The sequence below is a fragment of the Ornithorhynchus anatinus genome, chromosome 16 (assembly GCF_004115215.2).
Source record: "Ornithorhynchus anatinus isolate Pmale09 chromosome 16, mOrnAna1.pri.v4, whole genome shotgun sequence".
Lineage (NCBI taxonomy): Eukaryota > Metazoa > Chordata > Mammalia > Monotremata > Ornithorhynchidae > Ornithorhynchus > Ornithorhynchus anatinus.
Genome location: NC_041743.1, coordinates 11,074,934 through 11,099,873, shown reverse-complemented (window position 1 = coordinate 11,099,873; position 24,940 = coordinate 11,074,934). Strand labels below are relative to the sequence as shown.

General features: G+C 43.9%; 3 protein-coding genes across 5 annotated transcripts in view; 2 read left to right on the top strand and 1 right to left on the bottom strand.

Moving 5' to 3' along the window:
- RGL1 (ral guanine nucleotide dissociation stimulator like 1) overlaps window positions 1-11,541 on the bottom strand; it is a 164,802-nt gene extending 153,261 nt beyond the window's left edge. For all 3 annotated transcript variants that reach the window (XR_003765116.2, XM_029080699.2, XM_029080701.2), the window contains exon 1: window positions 11,393-11,541. The gene's annotated coding sequence lies outside the window, so the exon portion shown is untranslated. The remainder of the gene's footprint in view (window positions 1-11,392) is intronic.
- Window positions 3,022-4,131, top strand: APOBEC4 (apolipoprotein B mRNA editing enzyme catalytic polypeptide like 4). The gene has a single exon (XM_001516036.1). It carries the CDS (start codon window positions 3,022-3,024, stop codon window positions 4,129-4,131), a length of 1,110 nt encoding a protein of 369 aa, XP_001516086.1.
- Window positions 11,542-11,764: 223 nt separating the features above from the next.
- ARPC5 (actin related protein 2/3 complex subunit 5) lies at window positions 11,765-22,221 on the top strand. The gene is made up of 4 exons (XM_001516519.6): window positions 11,765-12,018; window positions 15,022-15,094; window positions 17,739-17,915; window positions 20,858-22,221. The coding sequence occupies exons 1-4, from the start codon at window positions 11,876-11,878 to the stop codon at window positions 20,918-20,920; spliced, it is 456 nt and encodes a 151-aa protein (XP_001516569.1). The 5' UTR covers window positions 11,765-11,875; the 3' UTR covers window positions 20,921-22,221.
- The last annotated feature ends 2,719 nt before the right edge of the window (window positions 22,222-24,940 follow it).

Here is a 24,940-nt window from a genome sequence, read left to right as displayed (position 1 = left end):
AGGGACTGCATCAAACAGAAACTCCTTTTGTGCTTACTATAGGCATACTCTCTGGATCTGCCTGTCCCACATGAGGGTTCACAGTTTAAGTAGGAAGAAGAACAGGTATCCCCATTTTACAGTTGAAGGAACTGAGGCACAGAGAAGTTAACTGACTTGTCCAAGGTCTCACTGCACAAAATTGGCGGAGCCAGGATCAGAACTCAAGTCCTCAATAAGTACGATTGAATGAATGAATGATTCCCAGGTTCATGCTTTATCCATTGGCCACCTGTGCTCTATCCATTAAACCATACCACTTCTCTCTGTGCCCCAGTTTCCTCATCGTTTAGACTGAGAGTCCGTCATTGGGCAGGGATAGTCTGTTGCCGAATTGTACATTCCAAGCACTTAGTACAGTGCTCTGCACATAATAAGCGCTGAATAAATACTATTGAATGAATCTGCAAAATGGGGATACCACCACCTGCCTTCCTACAGGTGTGCTGTGAAGGTAGGAATGAGATAAGTAATGTGAGAGCACTTTGGGAGTGAAAGCACGGTACAAAAACCACAGTATTACTACTATGAGTAGAGAGGGTTCTGAAATGTAAAGCACATTTAAAGGCGTTATGTAGGTAACCTAGCATTAGGCACTTGGTAAACATTGTGCTTCTCCGCTGACCACACCTCAGAAAAATCGACCTGGCCACAGCTTAGCTCACGCTAACAGAAAAGAAAAAGACGAAGGTGAAGAGAGAATGTGACATGATTCTTATGGAACGTCTCAAAAGGTATCTGCCCGGAACTGGGAAATAGAAACGAAAACAACTAAGAAACGGATAGCTCCTGGAATTAACAGAACTGGAATTAATCCAAGCCTAGAGACTTACTAATGGTAATTATGGCTGTAATGTTTGCTTTTTGCTCTTAGCAGACTGGGCACAGATTGTGGAGACACACTCGTTCCTCCAGTTTCCTCAAGTATATGCCCGGCTTTGATTGTACCCACTGTGGCTTATTTGGGTGGATGAAAGAGATCAGACTTTCTTGTTCTTTTTACTTAAGGTTCTATTGAGGGCTGATCTAATGGGGAACTTGCAGCCTGCTAGAGGAAGAGCTGCCAGCAGTAATTAGCATTCAGAAAGCTCTAAATCCTTAGTGCCGGGCGATGCCAGAACTTGGAGAGTGCTGTGAAATCCCTGAAGACAGGCAAAATGGAAGAGAGAGGGTGAGAGGGGGAAGTCACTGGAGGGGACAGAGACAGCTGGTGAAATAAACTGCCTCAGCTCAGGTTACATAAATTCAACTGTGTGATCCCGTCACTCCTCCAATTAGCCCGGCAGAGGTCACGTAACCCGGACAACCAATACTCCTGTCCCAGCTCTTTGAAGACAAAGGGACTTTGGCAGACCAGGTTTCCAGAAGCAATGGAAGACAGAGTTAGAAGGGATGGTTTCTGAAGCCAGATGGCTTCTGCTGGCCTTGGAGATAGAGGAAGATGGTTCTACCTTAATGATTTGGCCATTATGATGAGGGTGGAGAGAGGGTGGAGGGAGTTCTCTTCTGCTAATGACTGATCTCTGACTAGACCACTGCCCTGATCATCAGCTTTTTTTGTGAGCATTTTATTGTGCACAGAGCAGTCTTAACGTAAGTAAAAGATGCACACAGCAGGTACTCAGTAAATCTCACTTGTAAGGTGCTGATGGGTAACCTCAGCACAAAATGACCCACCTACTGCACCCCTGTTAGCAGCCGTGGCTTAGCTGCCAATGAACCTTTTGGGTCTGTCTCCCCTTGAAGACCGTAAGGTACTGGTGCACAAGGATTGCATCTACCAACTCTATTGTTTTCTACTCGCCCAAGTGCTTAGCTTAGTACTCTGCTCAGTAAATACTCTCGATTGACTGACTTGATTAGAAGCAGTGTGGCCTAGTGGATCGAGCACGGGCCTGGGAATCACAATAATTTAGATTCTAATCCCACCTCCGCCACTTGTTGGCTGTGTGACCTAGGGCAAGTCACTTTACTTCTCTATGCCCCAGTTGTTCCTCTGAAAATGAGGATTTAGTCTGTGAGCCCCAGGTGAGACATGGATTGTGGTATTGTGTCCAACCTGATTATGCTGTATCTACCCTAGTGCTTAGAACTGTGCCTTGCACATAGTAAGCACCTAAAAAATACCATAAAAAAGTAAAAATAAAGCCTCACTGAAAAGACAAGTCTCCCAATCTCCATTGAGCTTGCAAGATAGCAGCATATCCCAGTGGAAAGAGCATGATCCTGGGAGTCAAAGGACCTGGACTTTAATCCCAGCTCCACCATTTGTCCCGTGTGACTTTGAGCAAACCATTTAACTTCTCTGGACCTCAGTTACTTCATCCGTAAATGGAAGATTAAGATTTTAAGCCGTATGTGAGACATGGACTGTGTCCAATCTGATAATCTTGTGTCCGACCCAGCACTTGGTAGAGTGCCTAGCATATAGTAAATACTTAAATACCATTAAAAACATTTAAAAAGCCTTTATAATCTTTTAGAAGTGGCAGAGGAGGGAAGCAGCCCCATGAACCTGATTCCATACCTATACCTTTCTCTTAGGACTTTGATAGAATCACACATCTGAACGCTCATAAGGATTAGAACCTTTAGGGACTAATCATTATTAAAGCAATTCAGTTACCCATCCTCAGCACTCAAATACACACACACTTCATTTTGATCATTCTAACTTTTAGTATTTTAGGTTTGCCTCCTGTTTAGAGTGTAAGTTCCTTAAGGGCAGAAATCTTTATTCCATATTTCTCTGTTCCTTTTCAGGATTACGAATTGAGAAAAATGAAAAGTGAATTTTCCCAGGACATGGAAAACAGAATCACAGATGCTGCTCCGGATGTCGTGTGGCTGAAGAAGACTTTTTAGGATTTTCAGATATGGCTGAAGAAGACTTTTTAGGATTTTCAGATACTCCAGCACCTATTATAAGTACAGCTAACCTTTGATTTCTCAACTTGCTTGCCAACACTCCCTTCCCCCTAGATGGAGTCTTTTTACCAAGAATATCTTGCATCTCACGGAACAGTGGTGAAGCCTTACTACTGGCTGACACCAACTCTCGGCTGTTCCAGGTGCCCATATCATATCCGGACAGGTGAAGAAGCAAGAGTCCCTTACAGGGAGTTTTATCAGACTTTTGGATTCCCCCACGGGCCCATGTTCCCTCAGCCCGAACACCTCACATTTTATGAACTAAAGACTTTCTCTGGTGCTCCGGTGCAAAAGGGCCAAGCAACCAGCTGCGTCCAGTACAGCATCCACCCAGAATCTATGCTGTTTGAGGAGGGTGGCTATCTGGACTCCGTCGTAAACTACGATGACAGCATTGGACACATCATCCTCTTTTCCAACTACACTCCCTGCAATGAGGCCGGTCACTGCTGCATCAGCCAAATGTTCGACTTTCTGATGACGTACCCAGATATCACCCTCAGCATTTACTTCTCTCAGCTTTATCACACAGAGAATGACTTCCCTGCTTCGCCCTGGAACCGCAAAGCTCTCCGGAGCTTGGCCAGCCTGTCGCCTCGGGTCTCCGTGAATCCGATAAGCGGTGGGATCTGGCATGCTCTCCTCAGGAGCTTTGTGAGTGGCATTTCTGGAGCGACGCTGCGTCACCCTGTGTTACCCAGCAGGGCCCTGGCTGATGGGCACAACGCGTATGAGATCAATGCCATCACAGGAGTGAAACCTTATTTCACAGACGTCCTGCCCCAGGTGCAAAATCGGAGCTCCGAAGTTAGGCGGGACATACAGAAAGAGTGTTTCAATTGGATGGCTCCTCAGTGGTCTTCTCCAACATCAGACATTCACCTGCCACCCCTCCCGTCACAAGGATACCGGATGCCCGTCGTCTACATACCCGTTCTGGTCGGAGGACGGCCACAGCTCCGGTCAGGACAAAGCCAACCCACACCACAGAACGTGGTAAGACATTTAAAAATGCCACAGGCATTAAACAATGGAAACCAAAGCCCGGGAAAGTTCCCTCCTGGAAAACCCATCAAGATTGTGGAAGTCACGGAACGTCGCCTAAGCAGCAAAAAGATGAGTGACAAGAAGAAAAAAAGAGAAAAGGACATCCGCTTCTGAAAGGCAACTTCGGCAGGTTTGGAGCAATTGGGTTCTGCATGGATCCTGAGGGTCCGGTCCAACTCGGCCCATTTAGACCGTGAGCCCATCATTGGGCAGGGATTGTCTCCAACTGTTGCTTAATTGTACATTCCAGGTGCTTAGTACAGTGCTCTGCACATAGTAAGTGCTCAAATACTATTAAATGAATGAACGAATGCCACTGAAAAAGCAAAACTTGGGATCCTTTGGCCCACAGTCCTGGGATCTTGGACATTTTGCGTGCACAGTGAGGCTGGCATATACGAGATGAGAGGAGGGAGCTAAGGGAAAACTTATAGGAAGTGTTCAGGATGAGCCACAAATAAAGCAGGAACAAGGCATTTAAAAGCATTTAAATGTTCACTTAAATCGCTTTCTTCTCCCAGTTGATTTGTCTATATAGAGTGGCACACAGTGAAATGGGTGGAGCAGGTGGGGCAGGGGGGATTCAAGCTGTTCACAGCCAGTCCTAAATCAATTTTGGGGTTGGTTCTTTGCTGGGCCAGGCTATGGCTTGGCCTGGGTCCCATGAGATCAACAGGCTGGGCCTTGCCAAAACTTCTCCAGATGGCTCTTGTGAACACTAATGACAATTCACCATTCTAGATAAAACTCATTTCGGCTGAAAAGCGATTGCACTAAATTCTCATTATGTCCACTGTAATGAAATATCACTTGATTTCTCAAGGAAGCAACTTAACCTGTAAAAAGCACTACCAAAGTTGAACCATGCATTTCTTCAGTTCTCTGCTTTCTAGAGAGTAGTATCGCATTCATCTGTCCATATCGACGTTACACAAAAACTAAGCTGACTGAACAGCCCCCTAAAATTGGTTTCAGAAAAAAACTTGACAGTGAAATTGCAGTCTTATTTAAAGAGGCTGATATTAAAGGCTGCCTGCAGGAACTACCTGGTGATTTTCCATTAAGCATTTATTGTCAACTGACATTTAAAAGCCCATTTTCTCCAAAGTGATCCCAAGATGGTTATGCACTGGGAAAAGTTTTTCTGCTTATTGATTTAACAGGGCCTTGCAAATAATTGTTAAAACTTTATCCACCTACCCATTATGGGACTAATTTTTTTTAAAATTGTATTTGTTAAGGGCTTCCTATGTGCCAGACACTGTACTAAGTGCTGGGGTAGATACAAGCTAGTCAGGTTGGACACAGTCCCTGTCCCACCTGGGGCTAACGGTCTTAATCCCCATTTTACAGATGAGGTAACAGACACAGAGAAGTTGTGACTTGCCCAAGGTCACACAGCACACAAGTGGCAGAGGTGGGATTAGAACCCAGGTCCTTCTGACTCCCAGGTCCGTGATCTATCTGCTAGACCACACTGCTTCTTATCTACCAGCCTCCCTTTTCCTGGGAAAGTAGGACCAGTGGGTGGAAGTCAGGGATAGCTGGAACCCAAATATGAATGAGGATTTGGGATGGTAAAATGGGATTGGGTCCAGTGCCCAGGTGGGAGGGCAGATGGCAGGCACAATGCCCAGCAGTGGCACAACCATATATCGTCCAGAATGCAGAGAGTGCCCAGTGACTTTCATTCCAGCAAAACAGAGCCAACTAGTCAATCCACTCCTTTTCAATCTATTCGTCACAGCCAATATCATCATCAGTGTTACTTGAGTGCTTATGGTGCGCACAGCACTGTACTAAGCGCTTGGGAAAGTACAAATACAGAGTTGGTAGACAGTCAGCCCACAACGAGCTTAGGATCAATCAACTGTATTTACTATGTGCAGAGCACCTTACTAAATGCTTGGGAGAGTACAATACAACAGAATCAGTGGAAACGTTCCCTGCCCATAAGCTTACAGTCTAGAGGGGGAGACAGACATTAATTTAAACAATTTATAATATATAATGTATAGATATGTAAGGTGTATAAAATACCATAAGGGACTGGGAAGCCGGATTCAGAATATACTTCTGAGCCACCGAGAATGGTCTGACAAAGGAATATGCGCATCATCAAAGGTTGTGAGTCATACAAAAGTACTGGACACTATGATGTAGTTGGCCCTGTGCAGTACAGAGCTCCGCACACAGTAAGTACTCAAAAATGTTAAGCGTGATGCTGGGCACACGGGACAGTGTAACATTTTCATAAGTAACACTCTGCAGAAGAACGCCCAAGTCTGCCTAAATCTAGAGTGTTCCTTTATGGGCAATTTCACTCCAGCCCCACTCCCCCGGAATTTACTCCAGAGCCACTGCGTTCCCCCTGTCGGGTCCCTGTTAACACAGGCGATGCTTCCAAGCTTCAGAACTTGGTGGCAGGAGCCAAAGCAAAAGGAAGCTGGGCAATTAAAATTAAAATGCCAGACAAAGACTTCCACTCCCATATTCGTACCAGACAAGGGCAGACCACCTGAAAGCTGGACAGCCCAGGATAAAACCAAATTAATGGCCACACAATGTAGGAGCCACTGCCAGCTAATGACCATGCTCTGATGGCAGGTACATAGGAATACATGTAGATCATTAGGACACTATGTGCTGACTCTACAAAGCAGGTCACAGACTCTACATAAACCTGGGAAATCCTAAATACAAGAGAAGCAGTGTGGCCTAGTGGAAAGGGCACCGGCCTAGGAGTCGGAGGATCTGGGTTCTAATCCCAGCTCTGTCAATTGCTTGGTGTGTGTGACCTTGGGCAAGTCACTTAATTTCTCTATGCCTCAGTTTCCTCATCTGTAAAATGGGGATTCAATACCTGTTCTCTCTCTTACTTAGGCTGTGAGCTCCAAGTAGGATAGGGCCTGGGTTCAACCTGATTAATTTATATCATAATAAATACTTAATGCTGGCAAATTATGCCAGCTAGGCATTATGCTAATCAGTGGAGTACAGATAAGGAAGCAGAAAACTAAATCAAGAAGACCAGTGTGCCTAGAGAGAGCAGCTGACAAAATTTGGCAAAAACAAGGCATCCAAACTGAAGATTTACAGCGCTGTGATGATGACCAACATGTAAATTACAAGTTCCTGGTGGCAGGGATTGTATCTAACAAATCTGGAGTACTATCCTTTCTCTGAAGTGCTAAGTATAATGTTCTGTGCATAGTAAGCACTTAAATACCATTGACTGACTATTTGATGAAGACACTTCTGGCTTCTTGAGCCATTGCACAGCATCACCACCAAGCCACATTCCACATCAGTCAATTAGCAAATGTCCAGGGACTTAAAGCCTTACAGGAATACCACCCCCAAAAGCCAGAGAAAAATGGGGAAGGTGGGAAAGAGGACATGCCATAGCATATTTTGTCAAGTCTCATTAAAATTCTAGATTTAAACTCCTTATAAAAATGAATGATTAGCTGAAATTATTGACAATTAATTTGGAGAGTGGAGGAGTGGAAATACTGGCATACCTTTTTTTGTACTTGTGTTTTATGCATTACTTTGTGTAATCTTAAAAAAATAATAAATTTTCCTGATCCGTTCACATGGAAAGAAAAAAGAAAGAGAAAAGTCCCTGGAAATAGGGTTTACCAGAAGTATTTCACTACTTCATGTAACATGAATGTACTCTCACAGAACATCTGAACTGGATATGGGGAAGCCAGGACACTTGATTTATGGTGAACCAACTACTTTATATGTTCAAAATAACGAATAGCTATAGTAATAGTAAAAGTAGTAATTGCAGCTACTGAGTTTACTGTTCTGAGCACAGATACATAGGATGGGCTTGTTATTATTGTTAGTAATAGTAAAATAACTAAGAACTATTGGCTCACAGGCCTACCCCTATCTAAAAAAGTAATAGTTTACCCAAACTACAAATGTATTTGATTGGGATGTGAATGCTCTATAGAGAAAATATCATAATGCTATATACACATCATAATTATTAGTATAGAGATGATACTTTGAATGATATTTTTATATGCTACACCAAAAACATTTAACTAAAGCTAAGCTATCATAACCATAACTGAAGCATTTGTTTTTCAATTCAAACACAGGTTATGTCCTTCCATTTTAAGTAAAAACTAACTGTTCCCACACCAGTTTGGCTAAGAGCCTGGGTCTATTTTTACATGTACAGTAGCTAGTTTGGAGGAAAAAGGAAAAGATCATACTTGGTTCTAAATACCTGAAAATAGTATCTTTTCTTGATTACTGATATCAAACTTCCCTTTTTTACCTCTTTCAGAAGAAGGAAGGAAGGATGCTAGATGCTACCATCAATGATTCATTGACAGTTGCCTTAGGAGGATCTGGATCTGGAAACTCATATAATCTACAACATCTTTGGGGAGCAAAAATGTGTTTTCAATAAGGAATTCAACTATAGATTTTGAAAATAAAGCCCATGACATGGATAACAGCAGACATCTTCACAGTCTTAGAATTCAGGAATTCTGAAATGGCAAAGGAATCAAATGTGCTTTGTGATTTGAGAATAATGGACTCACTCAGGTGCTTATTCAAGAAAACCTTATCCAAATGTCTAACACTAGAATCTGGCTCCTCACATACTGCGGGGAAAAATGAAGATGGTTACTTTGAAATTTCTGATCTCTAGCTCCCATGGACCACATTCTTCAGTATTACATCAAGCAGTGGTGTACATTGTGAAACTAGGAGACAAGAAGATGGCAGTGAAAGATTAGGAAGGTAGGTGACTTCTTCCTACACACAGGCAAGAGAAGGAAAAAGTTGGGAGATGAGAGCAAAGGAGAAGAATGGAGCAAACCTAATCACCTTTAAATATTAAACAACCTACTAAAACAAAATCTTATTTTTCTTTATACTTTGAAAGACTGGAGAAGCAGCATGGCCTCGTGGATAGAGCTTGGACCTGGAAGTCAGGAACACCTGGGTTCTAAACCCAGCTCTGCCATTTGTCTGCTGTGTGACCTAAGTCAAGTCATTTAACTCCTCTGTGCCTCGGTTCTCTCATCTGTAAAGTGGGGATTAAGATTTTGAGAACCATGTGGACCATGGACTGTGTCCAGTCTGATTAGCCTGTCTCTATTCCTGCACTTAGTACAGTGCCTGACATATAATAAGCATTTAAATATAATAATGCCCCCCCCCAACCCAAAACCTGAAGGCGACTTTGTAAATACTATACAGTTTACAAGTGATAGTAATGGTAGAGGTTTGTTAAAGAAGAAATTCATCAAGATTCTACCCAATGTTATTTATTGAGTGCTTACTGTGTGCAGAGCACTGTATTAAACACTTGAGAGAGTACCATATAACACAGTCCCTACCCACAATGAATATACAGCATTTGTTGCTCACCACTGTAAAAGAAAACAAATAAAGAAAGGACATTTAGATGTGGTTCTCCTCATACCACACCTTCTCGGCTTTGTTCACCAGCTTCTCTTCTGCCTCCCATCCTCTTACTGAGGCTGTTCTCCCTCAATTAGTTCTCAGCCTCCAAAAATCATACAATCCCACCAGCTGTCTCCAACACACAGGCACTTGTTCCATGTACATTATTCAAATGTATATGGTTTCTTTCATTACAGTTTGTAAATATTTTCAAGTCTCTAGACCATACACTTATTGTGGGAAGGGAATGTGCCTGCCAACTCTTTTGTATTATACTCTCTTGAGCACAGTGCTCTGCACCCAGTAAGCATTCAATAAATACCATTAATTAGATGATGAAGTCTAACTTCCCCACTAGTATGAAAGATCCTTGTAGGCAGGCAGTGTGTCGCTTCTTGCTTTCCCTTGTATTTGCCCCAGAGTTCAGCACAGTGCTTGGCACGTGTTAAGGGCTTAGTAAATATCACCATTTATTTCCTCCCAAGTGCTTAATACGGCACACTGCACCCAGAGGAAGCTCAATAAATACTAATACGAATACAACATGGATTCAACTAGAATGAACAAGAGAAAGGAGAAAAAATTATCCTTTAGCCTTCAACTTTAAACTGGGCTAAGAAAGCCTATTGAAATCTATGTTTCCTCAAACCTAACAGAAGTTTATTTTGAAACTGAGCTTATTCCTTTTTAAAAAATTCCACAAAAGGGTTTTACAAAAGAATTTAATGAGCCCATAATAGTGCATGGTGCCCTTCTCACCATCTTCCCCCCTTATCCAATGTTTAAAAAAAAAAACGTCAGCCATGAGATTTCTGAGATCTTTCTCTCCTCCGATGTCCAGACCTACTTTCCCAATTTAGGGTTCTCTTCTAGGCAAGTCTTTCCTCCATCTATTCCCAAGAACACCTGTGGCTAGTTACCTGCCAAACTGAAGACCACCTGAGCAGACTTGTTGGTTATTAGTCAATTTCTCAGCTGCTCAAATTTTTAATCCCTTTGTATCCTGTTCTGAAATGGTACAATTCTCATGCCTTTCTTATCAATTAAACACACGTCATCACTATTTTATAATCTGTTCACAGGCAATTGAGCCACTGCAGTGTGGCCTAAAGGGTAGAACACAAGCCTGGGAGTCAGAAGGACTTGGGTTCTAATCCCCACTCTGCCACTTTTCTGCTGTGGCACCTTAGGCCAATCACTTCACTTCTCTCTAGACTGAAAGCTCATTGTGGGCAGGGAATGTGTTCAATTTGTATTATACTCTCCCAAACGGCTAGTACAGTGTTCTGCACATGGTAAACACTCAACAGATACACCTGGATGACTTCTCTGCGGCTGTTACCTCCCCTGCAAAACGGGGATTAAGAGTGTGAGCCCCACGTGGGACACGTTGTGGCTTGTAGAGAAGCAGTGTGGTTCAGTGGAAAGAGCCCGGGCTTGGGAGTCAGAGGTCATGGGTTCAAATCCCGGCTCAGCCATTGGTCAGCTGTGAGACTTCGGGCAAGTCACTTTACTTCTCTGGTCCTTAGTTACCCCACCTGCAAAATGGGGATGAAGACTGTGCACCCCACGTGGGACAACCTGATCACCTTGCATCCCCCTCCAGCGCTGAGAACCGTGCTCGGCACATAGCGCTTAGCAAATATCATCATTACTATTATCCCAGCACTTAACACAACGCTTGGCACACAGTAAGCACTTAAACACCTGGAAAAAAAATCGGCCAGACCAACGTTCTGCACAGTCCCTGGGCTGCTGTTGGCCGTTCTCAGCTCTGGCAACATCCCCTGCGTCCTGACCCCCTCCCCGACAGGCTCCCCCAGCGTCGTCAGTCATCGCAGTGTGTCCCTCCCCTTTGCCCTCCCCCGCGGAGTCCTGCATTAGGGAGCAGGGCAGCACTGCGGACCTGCGCCTCTCCCCCCACAGTCACCTCGGGTCGATGTCGCCGCAGATGCGACATGAGCACCATCCGGCCGCAGCGACACAGAGAGGGACCGGCGCGACAGCAGCCGACTCAGCCCCCCGCCTCCATCACCGACACCTGCCCGGCCTCGCCTCCGAGCATCCCTAGATGATGAAGCCGCCGCCGCCCCCCCCCTCCATCCCAGGCCGGCGCGCTTGGAGGCTCGTTACTAGGGAAACCCCGGGTCACGTGGTCGGGGCCCTCCACCAATCGCGTCTCCGCCCCCCGCCCCTCTGGCCGCGGTCCTCCGTCCGCCCCCAGCCTCCCCGCGCCTGCGCGCTCCTCGGCGGCCGGAGGGCGGGGTGGCCGGAGGGAGGCGGAAGAGCGGCGCGCAGGCGCAGTGGGGCCGCGGTGGCGGCCGGCGACGCCCCGGAGCGGAAGAGGGGAAGTGAAGGCGGGAGGCCGAGCCGGGGGCGACCGTTGGGGACGGGTCTGCGGGCCGGCCCAGGGATGTCGAAGAACACGGTGTCGTCGGCTCGGTTCCGGAAGGTCGACGTCGATGAGTACGACGAGAACAAGTTCGTGGACGAGGAGGATGGGGGCGAGGGCCAGGCCGGGCCCGACGAGGGCGAGGTGGACTCCTGCCTGCGGCAATATCCTTCCGCTGCTCGGGGAGGCGAAATAATCCCCCGGGGGAGGGGGCGGGGGGGAGGCCTCGGCCCCTTCCCTGGAGGGGGTTGGGGGGGACGAGGGGGCTCGGCTGACGATCTCCTGATGATGGGGATGATGATGATGAGAGTGTGAGGGCGGGTGGGGATTTCCTGATGATGATGATGATGATGATGAGAGTGTCAGGTCCTTGCCCTAGGGCAGAGTCAGCCATTAGGAATGCGAGGCACGGTGTTCACAGATTGTTTTTTGGGGGGGGGGGGGTCTCTCTGATGCTCCCCTCACCCCCCTTTTTTGGGGGATTCTCCCCCCACCCAAATGCACCCTCTTGAAAGGACGGCATTTCCTCATCCTCCCCGACTGCAGAACCCAAGGGTAACAACGAAACCTCTCCCCTTCATGTTCTTTCCCCCCCCCCCCCCCCCCCGGTTTGGGGAGAGCTTACCTGGGTTTTCCTCCCCCTTTTAGGGGCTCCCCTCTGTAAGGGGATGCTCTCCGCCCCCCGGGTCCCCGTGCCTTCCTTGGCAGGTTGGCTAAGGGACTGTTGTTGGAGGGTGGGATTCCCAGCTCCATAAAAACAAGGTAGGCCGTTGCAGCCCGAAGTCTGGGGAAAGGGACCCAGGCTGCTAGAAAGGATGCCTGGGAACATCGAATGAATGAAGGGTTAAAAAGAAACCCCACTGAGGCGAGGTAAACTGCTGCAGTTTGGGCCTGTCGGTTTCTCTTATCCTCTGTGTTACCTTTCCCTTCCATTTTAGGTGCTGCTCTCTGCTAAAAATTTCCGTTTGAACTGGGGCCGCCCCGAGTATTCACACCCCGTTGTGACTGTACTCTATAAAATCCGGTAGGGAAGATGTCAGTCTCTCTGGGGCTGAAATGGGTTTTAAAAATTCCCACCCTAAATGGTTGGAATTTATTTTTGCTGTTCTAGTTCTTCAGTGCATGGAATGAGGAAGGTAGTTATAACTATCTGTTGCCCAATTGTACTTTCCAAGCGCTCAGTGCAGTGCACCGCACACAGTAAGCGCTCAGTAAATACCGTTGAATGAATGAATGAACTCAGGTCTTTAGTAGAATGTAGAATGGTAGTTTAAAAAGTTGAGGAAGAAGTGGACAAGAAAATACGTTATTTAGTTTATTTCTTGTACTACTGCCCATCTGAATCCAAATTAAAGAGACTTTGTCATTCAGTAATAATTCACTTGAGCTGCTAAAGCATCAGCAGGCTGACAGGCCACCAAACTCGGATACCTGTGATCAAACTCTCCCTCTTTACATTTGCCACATTCTGGCCATGTAATTAAATATTATTAGATCCTTTCGGGCTCTTCTCCATCATTTCTGCACAAAGGACCTTATAACTGTTGATGATTTCAAAAAAGAATGGGCTTGAAAACCAGTTAGCTGCAGCCGTGAAAACAATTATAAAACTGTACCCTCTTCTCCCCCCTCCACCTGCTTAAATTTTTATCTTAATCTGCTGGCCATTTCTCCACCAGAGGGATAGTAAAGTGAATAAAATCAGTCCTCCCACTTGCCCAGTATAGTGAATAAAATCAGTCCTCCCACTTGCCCAGTATTCTCCTTTTTTTTAGCTTTGGCTTGTAATGTGTCCTGAGCTCATTACATACTCCTCCAAGATAATGTCTTGATGGATTGATCTGCTTCTTCCTCAGTCAGTGCTTACTAATATATTGGGAAAGATTGTCTCCTCTAAGCTTTGGGTGACAAGGGACAGTCATGCCCTTATGGAACCAGGGTCTGCACTCAGATAGAGGAAACAGTTGAACTGACTCTGTGGTTTTCCTTTTAGGGAAATAACTGTACATTCTCGCTGATTGGCTTTCACTTTGTAATGAATGCTTAGCCAGTAGTATTACCAAGGGTGAGACTGTAGGTGTAGACTGTAAATACAATCTGCGACAACCTTTCTGAAGGCAAAATTTAAACAGGTTAAAATTAGGAAAGAGGAAGGTGTTTTCTGCCATGCCTCCTCAGATTCATTGTTTTGGTCCAGCATCTCTGGGGAAAACTGAATTGTAGATCAATTCTATATTATTCAACCATTCTGAATATTCACCGACAAAATACATAGAGTCAGTGACAGGCTGACCCAATATTTTATATCAGTAAAAGTCTCACTGATAGCCATATACCAATTCATGGTACTCAGTCATTCTGTTCATTTGTGTTATTCAGTTGAATGATAGTAGGTTCTCAGATTTACTGAAAAATTAAATCCCAATAACAAGGCCATTGTATTTTTTTTTCCTCAGTCAGAATGAGAACAAATGACATAACTTTTGTTCTATCATGAGCTTTGTGTTGTGGCCAATAATGAACAGTCTGTTCCAGTGTAGTTATTTCTGCTGTAACCTGACAGTTGTCTTTTCAAAGAGCCTCAGATTGAGGTGGTTACATTGTAATAACCATTGACTCAATGGGAATTTTGGAATTGGTATGAAGATATTACCAATGCTAACATTTCTGGCCACAAATTCCTGTGTTAAGTCCATCATTAGCTTTTCACTCATTCTCATTGTATTTCTCATTGTTATTTTACCATATTAAAGATTGCAAAGTTACAGGGAGGCAAAGTACTTTAAAGTAAAACCGAAGCAGAGGCCGTGAAGCTTAGCAGCATTATGTCTGACCAATTCCACCGATATACACACAGCCCTTTCTTCCAGCACTAAATCTACTTACACAACCTACGGCTTTTGTTATGCCCGGATCTTTTTGTGCTGTGAAAGAAAGTCTCCTAATGTGTTATAGCCAGGATGTGAAATGGCCGGAATAGTGTTTATCAGAAATGACTGTACTCCTCTTGGGTTTCAGCTTTGTGCATTAATTGACTTCCTGCATTCCCGAACATTTTCGAACTGAAACATTATCTTGCCACTGTGTTGGATGACTTGTTTAATGGGATATTTAAAGAACGATTCTAATGCTTTCTTGAGTGTTTGGCTTTCCTTAGCCTCCATCACAGGGAACATGACGGCTGCATTGCAAGCAGCTCTGAAAAACCCTCCAATCAATACTAAGAGTCAGGCTGTTAAGGTGAGTCTCTAATACCATTATGATGTCAGTCGTCTTGAAACTCCTCCACCCGAGATTTGCAAAATGAGGTGATTTCAGTCCTTTCCTTCAACAGCCTCTAATCATTTTTTTGAAACAAAATAAAGGTCACTCTCAATAGCTTTTTTCGGCCCTTCTTCAGTGAATCAAGGGTTTGATCGTGATTACCTGATACAACAGTATAAAATATGTCAAATATAGAAGCCATTTAAGCAATTTAACTTAAATTTTAGGGGAGAAAAGTGCCTGGTTTATAAAACTCTGTGGGGAATCCCATAAAATTGCCTGCTCTGCCACCTTCTGCTTTTCATTAGACTTGTTTTTTATCCCTGTTGGTAGGTGGGTGGTTCTGCACAGTTTGGGTTGTACAGATTGGTCTCCAAATCACATGGCTGCCAATTACAGTCGTTGAGGCTCCTTTTGAAAAGACACAGAATCTGTGAAATCCAGACTGAAGATCCAGAGAATCATAAGGAATACCAAAGCCCTCTTTGTCATTAGAGGGAGGAAATCAATATCGAAAGCATGAGGATTTCTTTGATGATTGGTCTCTTGTTGCTGTTGCTCTTAGAACTGCCTTTGCAGAAAATCATCAATGTATATAAATAACACTAATCCATTTTGTAAAACTATATAATTTTAGCTGTATTGACATCATAATATCCTCTTTCATAAAGGAAGGTAAATTCAAAGTAACAGGTACCATTTAACTTGAATTAGGCCAGAATATGGAAGCAGATTGTTTAACAGTAATTTTCCTGATATAACTCAAATCACCAGTCATTGAAAACCCAAGTTTTGTAAGGGAATATTAAAGGGATATTTAGCAGGGATCGAGACTCGGGGAATTGTGTTTGGAATCTTTGCATATATCTATATGTGTATTTGCAAGATAGTCAGAAGCACCCCCTTCATTTCACTTTCTATCATTTTAGTTTCCTCTTTTTTACTACTCTTTCCCCCTGGTTGACCAAAGCTCTTGTAAACAACATACTAGCCTCGGCCCAGTCCCAGAGGTTTTTTTGGACCAAGTACCTATAGAGTAAAATTGATTAGAGTGCCAGTAAACACCCAGCCCCTCTCGCAGTCTTATCCTTTTGGAGTTGGGCTCCCACAGAAGCAGGACGGGCAGCAAGAGAGTTGGTGTGCATGGGCACAGCACAAACTTATGTGCCAGAACTTTATTAATTCTAGGTACAAAACCTTTTTATGGCCACAGCTACCTCAGCAGAGTGCCTGTTCTGTGCGGAAGTGCCATAGATCAGCAGGTAGTGGCTAGGTTAGATGTTTTGGGGCCACCGTGGCCTTCACCACCCACATTAACTATTTTCAACCCTGACTCAGTCCACCATGTGAGATTCCATAGGTGGTTCTTTTGTCAAAACCTCCACTCTGATAGCTTAGCCACAGCAGGCAGTCCCCACTGCTGGCTGTTTCACAGTGGTGAGGTATGAATCAGATTGTTAGGGGAGCCCCCTCCCCCGATTATCCTTTTAGCCTCCCAGGTCCTCCTGGAATTATGTGAAAGACTTCTCTAATTCCTAGCAGTAGTGTAGAGTCTCTCAGTAATCTGAGAAATGATTAAAATGAATCTCTTTTCCCTGCAATATTGCCATCTTGGACTTGTCAGGGACCAGATGGAGACCATCTGCTTGACCTGAAGTTGTGCACTTGTTACCTTGTGTAGTTGTTACCTTTCTGATTGTTGGATGAACTTTCCCATGACGTTATAAGATCCAGTTTCTGCTGAGCAAAATGATGGATGTTCAGTTTGAAGACAATAAAGTGTATTGATGAAGGCCATGTGTTCCACTGATAACTGGGGGCTTTTTAACAGCCAGGGTACTCGAGTGACCTGTCCTTCAAATCCCAATTCAAAAGAAGGAATGTAGGGGATTCTAGACCCCTCCTCTTCCCTAATTCCCCGGGAAAGTCAGGTCAGCTCATGCAGTAGCCTATAACGGGACCTGGCAGACTCTCTTAGAATATAGCCCATGAAGCTGCAGTCCATACTGTTTTGTAGGGGCTTTGAGAGTCCTCCCTCTCGTCCTCTGTCCCCCACCTCATGCACACATATGCCCAATTCCCCACCTCCTAACTCCAAAACTTACCCACTGCTTCCAGAAATCCTTGTTTTTGGGATTGAATCAGGTTCCCACAGTTTTTTGCAGCCCCTCTTTGATCCCAGGGTCTATGTAGAGCCCCTTCCTGTGAAATGGAGTTTGAATTGGGTTTCCAGGTGCCTCCCCAGCCGGTAGGGCGCCCCTACTCACACAGACCAGAACGCTGGGAGAGGTGCGAACACGTTTCCATCCGTAAGGCTGAAAGTAGAATGTGGTAGTTCTTCGTTCCCCCTCATTGGCTCAGTGGAAAGAGCACAGGCTTGGGAGTCAGAGGTCATGGGTTCGAATCCCGGCTCTGCCACTTGTCAGCTGTGTGACTGTGGGCAAGTCACTTCACTTCTCTGTGCCTCGGTTACCTCATCTGTAAAATGGGGATTAAGACTTTGAGCCTCATGTGGGACAACCTGATTACCCTTATCTATCCCAGCGCTTAGAAAAGTGCTCTGCACATAGCGCTTAACAAATACCAACATTATTATTATTACACTTTTATTTGTTTGCAGGATCGAGCAGGCAGCATTGTGCTGAAGGTACTCATCTCTTTTAAAGCGAATGATATTGAAAAGGCAGTTCAGTCTCTGGACAAGAATGGAGTGGATCTCCTAATGAAATACATTTACAAGGGCTTCGAGAGTCCTTCGGATAACAGCAGTGCTGTATTATTGCAGTGGCACGAAAAGGTGGGTTTATAAAATGTGAATCCATATGTTCCTTTCAAATAACTCAGGGTTGTGCACCTTCCTGGTTACTCTCTGAGATCTTCAGTATTTCAGGTAATTACTGAAAAGTAAGTTCCACATCATTTGTGGAACTACCTGAAAACCGTCATCGTGACTATACATGGTGTGTATTAAACTGTTGTAAATAAAAGTAAAACTTTAAGTGACTTAAGGGGAGCAGAAAAAGTAAAATTAAATATTCTTCCTTTTTCTTTGCAAAATGCTTGGCGAGAAAAAGTAACAGTAGCAAAAGTAATTTAAAAAGTACTCTTGGTAAACGATGGCTGGATCTGCACAGCCCAAGTGAAGAGGAGTATTGAAAAATGATCTAGTCGGTTTGTTTTTTGTACCGGACTAGTGTTGTGGTTGGATCCCTCTGAAGTAAATCCGTTATAAAATTGCTTAGTCCTACATTTTGCTGAAACTGTACAAACCCAGCTTTAGAGGGCAAAGGAGGATGTGTTTATTTACACAGACGCGTAGTTACAGTATGTTATGGTTTACAGCAAACACTGAGGATGGCTGGAAATCGAGTTACTTTACTCAATACTAATACAGTGTCTACCGAGTTTTCGTAACAGTACATTATTAAAGTAGTCATTTCCTTTCTCCTACCCGAGTCCTACGGTTAGATCAACATTATCCCTGTTTTCCAGGTGGGTCATTAAGGCCCAGAGATATTAAATAGATACCCCCAAGATTACATAAGCCGTGCCTCCATGAGGCAAAGGTGGTTTGGAGAGAAACAATTTGTTTGTGGAAGAAGTATCACTTTGGCCATAATCCTCTTAAAAGAGCAATCCCTGAAGCAGAGAGACTAAATAAACATGAGTAGCTTGCAACGCTAGACCTACCTTGCTCTGCTTCGAGGGTCCTAGTAGTAATAATAGTATTAAAATTGGTGCAGTGCAGTGTACCAAGCTTTTGGGAAATATAAAAATGAAGCAGTGACATGTTTCTGTCTTTGAGGAGTTTACAGGAAAGACAAAAATATTTTTCTTAGACTAGTTAGGATAAGTAGATGAATATGTGTTTGTGTGTGTTGAGAGTGGGTATAAATAAATTCATAACCCTTTTGGCACTTTATCAACACATTTCATATTTTTCCTCTCTCAACCTAATCCAGCATCCCAGTGCTGCGCTGGCCTGGGGGATGGGGTGCCCTGAGGAAATGCCCTGAGGAAACTACTAAGAGTTCAAGCAAGTTTCTATAGGGTTGGTAGAGGGGAAAGCAGAGTCCCTGATAATACTTACCAAATTTTCAGGTAAACCATGCTAAACTATCACCAGATTCTCTTCCCTGGTTCTCTTTACGTTTCTCATAGTTCTACTAAGAAACAGCTAAGGTTTGGTAACTATCATCATATTTAAACTGCCTTGCAGTTTTCACATAGTTTCCTATTGAGCCAACCACAGGATTGCATCTGGAACTTCTGCTTCCTAGTGGTTTGTCCATTACTACACGTTTTTTCCCTACAGTTAAAGATTAGGTCATGGCTGTACTCTCCCAACCATTTAGGACAATTCTCTGTATTCAGGTTTGCGATAGAATTAATTGAAATGTCACTCTCTTATTAGTTATTAATATGGGAAAAAGGGTGTTCAGATGTTGACATACTGGCTCAAAATAGCTCAGATTGCAAGGCAAGATTCCACATAGATTTCCACACCTATCATTTGTAGCAATTAATCAGTAGTACTAAGTACTAAGCACCCGTTGTGTGTTGAATATTGCACTTAACATTTGGGAGACAGTAGAGTAATTAGAAGACATAAGCCTACCCTCAAGGAGCTTACATTCTAGCAGGAGAGGCGAAACACAGGAGTAATGGATATGTGTTAAGTGCTTAAAGAACAGGATGTGTAAGTCAACATAGAAGTATGACTGATGGGTATGAGAGCCTAATTATGTAATTGTCACAAAAATTCTGAAGTGGCATTTGGTGGGGGTAGGCAGGATAGGATCTGTGAGGAGATAAATTAATTGGGGAAGGCCTCCTGGAGGACATGTGATTTCGGTATGGCTTTGAAGCTGGGGAGAGGAGCGATTTGGTGCAGTTGAAGAGGGAGGGAGCTCCAGACAGGAGGTAAGGTATTGAGCAGAGGGTAGGACGCAGGAAAGATGAGAAGGAGGCATAGCGAGGAGGTTTGTTTGAGAGGAATGTAGAATGTGAGCTGGGATGTAGTGGGAGAAAAGGGGATGAATAGGAGGGAGATGTTTGGAGTACCTTAAAGCCAGCGGTTGAGAGTTTTTGCTTGATGCAGAGAGGATTGAGAAACCAGTGAAGGTTTTGAGGAGTGGGGAGATATGTTGCAGTATAGCGTTTTAGAAAAGTTGTCCAGAAAGCAGAGTGAAATATGGACTAGGTAAGGGAGAGGCTGAAGGCTGGGAAACAGTGAAGAGGCTGATAATAATCAAGCCACATACGACAAGTCCCTGAACCACAGTGGTTTGGCCAGAGAGGACAGGGCAGATATGGGAGATATTGTGATGGAAAACCTGTCAGGATTAAGAAAGAGGCTGAATTTGAGAGTTGAAGAGAGTGAGAGGAGTCAAGACATAAGCCCTACCCAAGCCTGCAAGGTTGCAGGATCTTGAGACAAGGAGGATGGAAGTCTGGTGGAGAGGATTTGGGAAGGAAGATGAGCTTAGTACTTCTTTCCCACTTTATATTTGCTTATTCTTGGATTTGTGAACTTAAAATTAGGTGGGTGATCCAAACTTGTTGCTCATGTAACTCTTTGAAATGACAATTTAATTTGGTTGGATTTCTACATCTGTAGCTTTGAGTTTGATACACAGTCTCTCCCAGTGGATTAGTTCATTTTTTATGTTTGATTTTGCTAACAAAACTACAGCTTTGATAACTTTTATCAACAGCTGCCCATTTCTTTCTTTGCAGGCCCTTGCTGCTGGAGGGGTGGGGTCCATCGTTCGTGTCTTGACAGCCAGGAAAACAGTTTAGTCCAGCTGAGGTGGCTGCCCCAGACATGAACGGAAGTCGCTGATACAAAGACCAAAACCACCAAATGCCACCGCTGCCCTGTGGGCAGACTCTGCCTCTCTCAGCTTTGTCTCCTTGCTTCTTTCAGATCTCAAAAAAGCATATCAGCTTTTCTTTAGTTAAAAATTGGGATTGTATAGGTGCATTCACTTATTTAACAGAAGGTTGTGTTTTTTTGCTCTCAAAATAATTTTAGTGATGTATAAACATATTTGTACAGAATGATTTGCATTCACTTATAATATTGGAAGGTTTTTAACCCCTGTTGGCTGTATCTTCCAAGCAGATGCTGAAATTTTACTAGAACTTGAGGCAGCATCTTAATTCTTGATAGACAGTGTTTCATATCAGAGATGTATTTTGAGAGACTGGCAGCTATTAACATTGCAAACTGGACTATTTGTCTCCTGATTGAGCAGAGGGGGCAGCAACTCCAGGGACAGATGGAAGAAACCTATATTTCAGCTCTGGTTTTGTTTGTATTTTAGACTCTGTGCTGTGAGTTATGTGTTTCTTCTCAGCCTCCACTATTTTCCATTTGGGGTTTTTTGTTTTCTTTGTGTGTGTGGCTCTTCAGGCATCTGAGCAAGGGATCATGTTCTTTTCTAAAGTAACTGTGAGCCCTCACAGCCCAGCGGGCTTAGGTGTAAAAGAATTGCCCCAGTGAAATTGTCCCACTGTCGGAAGCTGTGATCCTAATGGAAAGAGTTACGGGGATTTTAGTGAAGTTCACACTTTGTACCGTACCTTGAAGGAAACGCATGTTCTCTCAACACAGCACAGTAGCTGCCTTTGATAATATGAAATGCACAACTGGTATTTCACATGCCCTATAAATGTCTCAGATCAGTGTTCTCCAGGAAGTTGGAATCCCAAAAAACTCGGTTCTTTCGGACCCAAACAGAAACACATTCCTGGTGGTGTTTTGGTGCTTTTGGAAATGGACCACATGGGAAAAAAAAAAAAAGTTTACTCTGTTGGACAACTGAAGTCACCTCTCACAAAAATGGCAGGTACTTTTTAAAAGCTTAGTCAGAAGCCCTGTAGCAATCAAAGACATGGGATCACCCTGAGTGTGTATAACCAAGAGAGGAAACCAGCCTGTATTTCGTATTTACATTCAGCACCAGTTAATATATTACCGTCTCACGTGAAAACTGGTGCAGAAATTTAGAAGACTCTTGCTGTTTTTGATACCTGCTTTTTTTTTGTAAAAATGAAAAAAAAAATTCCAACAAATAAATTGTCGTTGTTAAATATTTTATCTTTCTAATCTTTTCAGTTTTGATAATTTGGGTCATTTTTGGAGATAAAGATTTTTCTACTGGCAGCTGACACATGGAAGAGGAAAATGAGATCAGATTGTTACTAGCGTCTGGTGTCCTGGCATTATTCTGGGGCTCAGATAGTTCTTCTTCACCTGGATTTAAGATGAAGTGGAGTGCAGATGCACCATTGGTAAAGCCTTTTCATTTGGGCATCCTCCATCATATATTTGGTTCAGCGGAGCAGCAACAGAATCTCCAGAAGAGACATTAAACAGGAATGTGTAAGGGAGACCCTTAGCTTCAGCTGTGAATTTCCAGGGCAATCAGTGGTACTTATTGAGCGCTTACTGTGTGCAGAGCACTTTACTAAGCGCTTGAAAGAATGCTCCATGACAGAGTTGGTAGACACATTCGCTGCTCACCATGAGCTTAGTGTCTAGAGGGGGCAACAGACATTAATGTAAATAAATCAATTGCAGATATGTAGTTAGGTGCTGTGGGGCTGAGGAAAGGCAAATCCAAATTCAAAGGCAACGCAGAGGAAGTGAGAGAAGAGGAAATGAGGGCTTAGTGAGGGAAGATCCGTTGGAGGAGGGGTGCTGTTAATGGAGACTGTAGTTTTAATAAGGCTAATGAGGTCACCTGGCCCAGCTCTTATCCTCACTTCTACCTCCATGTTCATTCCTGACTTTGGTCCAACTTGCAACCCTAATCCTCAGTTCCAGCCTCCAGTCATAACCTACCCAGATCCTTCACCGATTTTTGTATTATCAGGAAGAGCTAACTCCGGGAATTTGAAAGGATACTGACTATTACAGAAGAGGAAGTAACAAACATGGGACATAACCAAAATTTCTTGGGTACTTACTTCCATCAAGGCCTTTTACAGAGTCCGGAAGGCCACGTGCTCCTAGTATCCGGCAACGTTTCATGAGATCCGCATTGCAGAAAACATTGTTTTCAGATGTTCTTGACCTGGGGGAGGGATCTCTTGGGCATAAATTTAATATTATGCTACATGTAGAAGACTCGGGGGTCAAAATGAGGAAGAAGAGAGGATACAGTTTCCATCCAAAGAGCTATCCCTTTCAGTGCTCAGTGGTTAACAGAGAGCTTAAAGATCACCACTGTATCCAATAAATAATAATATCAGGGTGGACATAGTCCCGTCCCACACGGAGCTCACAGTCTAAACGGGAGGAAGAATGGGTATTGACCATGTCAAGAAGTAATATGACTAACTGGAACTGGTTGAGTAGGGGAGAAACTGTGTCCATGGTCATTTGTTGACTGGGACATACAAAGCACAGGGTTAATTCTAAAGGTAGTAGGGACAAGCTCTCAATCAAAATCCCAGCCTAGTTGGAAAGGGAAATTATTTTAAAGCTTCAGACTTTGCCAAAATTAACCCCACCCTTAACTAAGTCTTCTACAGTTAGGAGCAAAGCCAAATTGAGTGAACATGAATTAAATTACCTTCAGCAGTAAACTTGTACTGCTTTTGTCTTTCTAAACATCAGGGGGTTTTTGCAAGACAAACACTAATGTGTGTAATGGCTCACTTTGCACCACTTGTACATTTTTTCCTGTGTCCATGTAGCCTAGCACCACAAAAAACAAGATGAAAAATTCTAGGTGCCTTTGTAGTAGTCTTCTCCATCTAGAGAAGGATGGGAGCAACAAGGATTCTCAGGTATGTAATGATCTGGTTTTTCAACAAAACTTGTCGTCACTAGAGGTATTTACTGAGGGCCGAGACACACAATCATTACCTCCCAGGAACAAACAGTCTCAAAGATTTTAACTATTCTGTTGGGGGAGGAGGGAGAGAGAGCGAAAAAGAAAGAATACGTAATATTTGTTTTAGCTACAGTCAGCCATCCACTCCGTCAACAAAATGTAATGAGTTTCACTCTGTTGCAGAGCTCTTGTACCAGACACTGTACCTTGCTATATCAGCAGATCCTGCCCACGAGGACCTTGCCCACCCAGGTCAGAAGTCCAGTGAAAGAACAGTCTGGTTTATTGTTACAGTGATGAGTCAGCTGTGACTTGGGCCAGGAACGTTTTATCGCTACAGTTTGGTTTGCCTTAAACCTCCACTACAAAAATGGTTCTTCCCAAAATAAAGCCTCAGCACATATACCCAACACTCCATTAGCCAGTTTTGCCAGCTGTCAGCTCTGAGGCTATGCTGGCCTCTAGCCTGTAAGCTGGTTGTGGGCAGGGAATGTGTCTTATATTGTACCCTTCCAAGCACTTAATACAGTGCTCTGCACACAGTAAGCATTCAGTAAATATGATTGATTGCTGGTGCTCTGTGGTCAGCCTGAATTTCAGATTGGTTCTGCTGAAGAGATGGGATTTCTTTCACATAAACTACCACCTGGGTGGGTAGAGACTACTACTAACAATAATAATAATGTTGGTATTTGTTAAGCGCTTACTATGTGCAGAGCACTGTTCTAAACGCTGGGGTAGAGACAAGGGAATCAGGTTGTCCCACATGGGGCTCACAGTCTTAATCCCCATTTTACAGATGAGGTAACTGAGGCACAGAGAAGTGAAGTGACTTGCCCAAATTCACACAGCTGACAAATGGCAGAGCCGGGATTTGAACCCATGATCTCTGACTCCAGAGTCCGTGCTCTTTCCCCTGAGCCAGGCTGCTTCTCTAAGTTAAATGGGTTCCAATCCCACTGAGTGAGGCTGT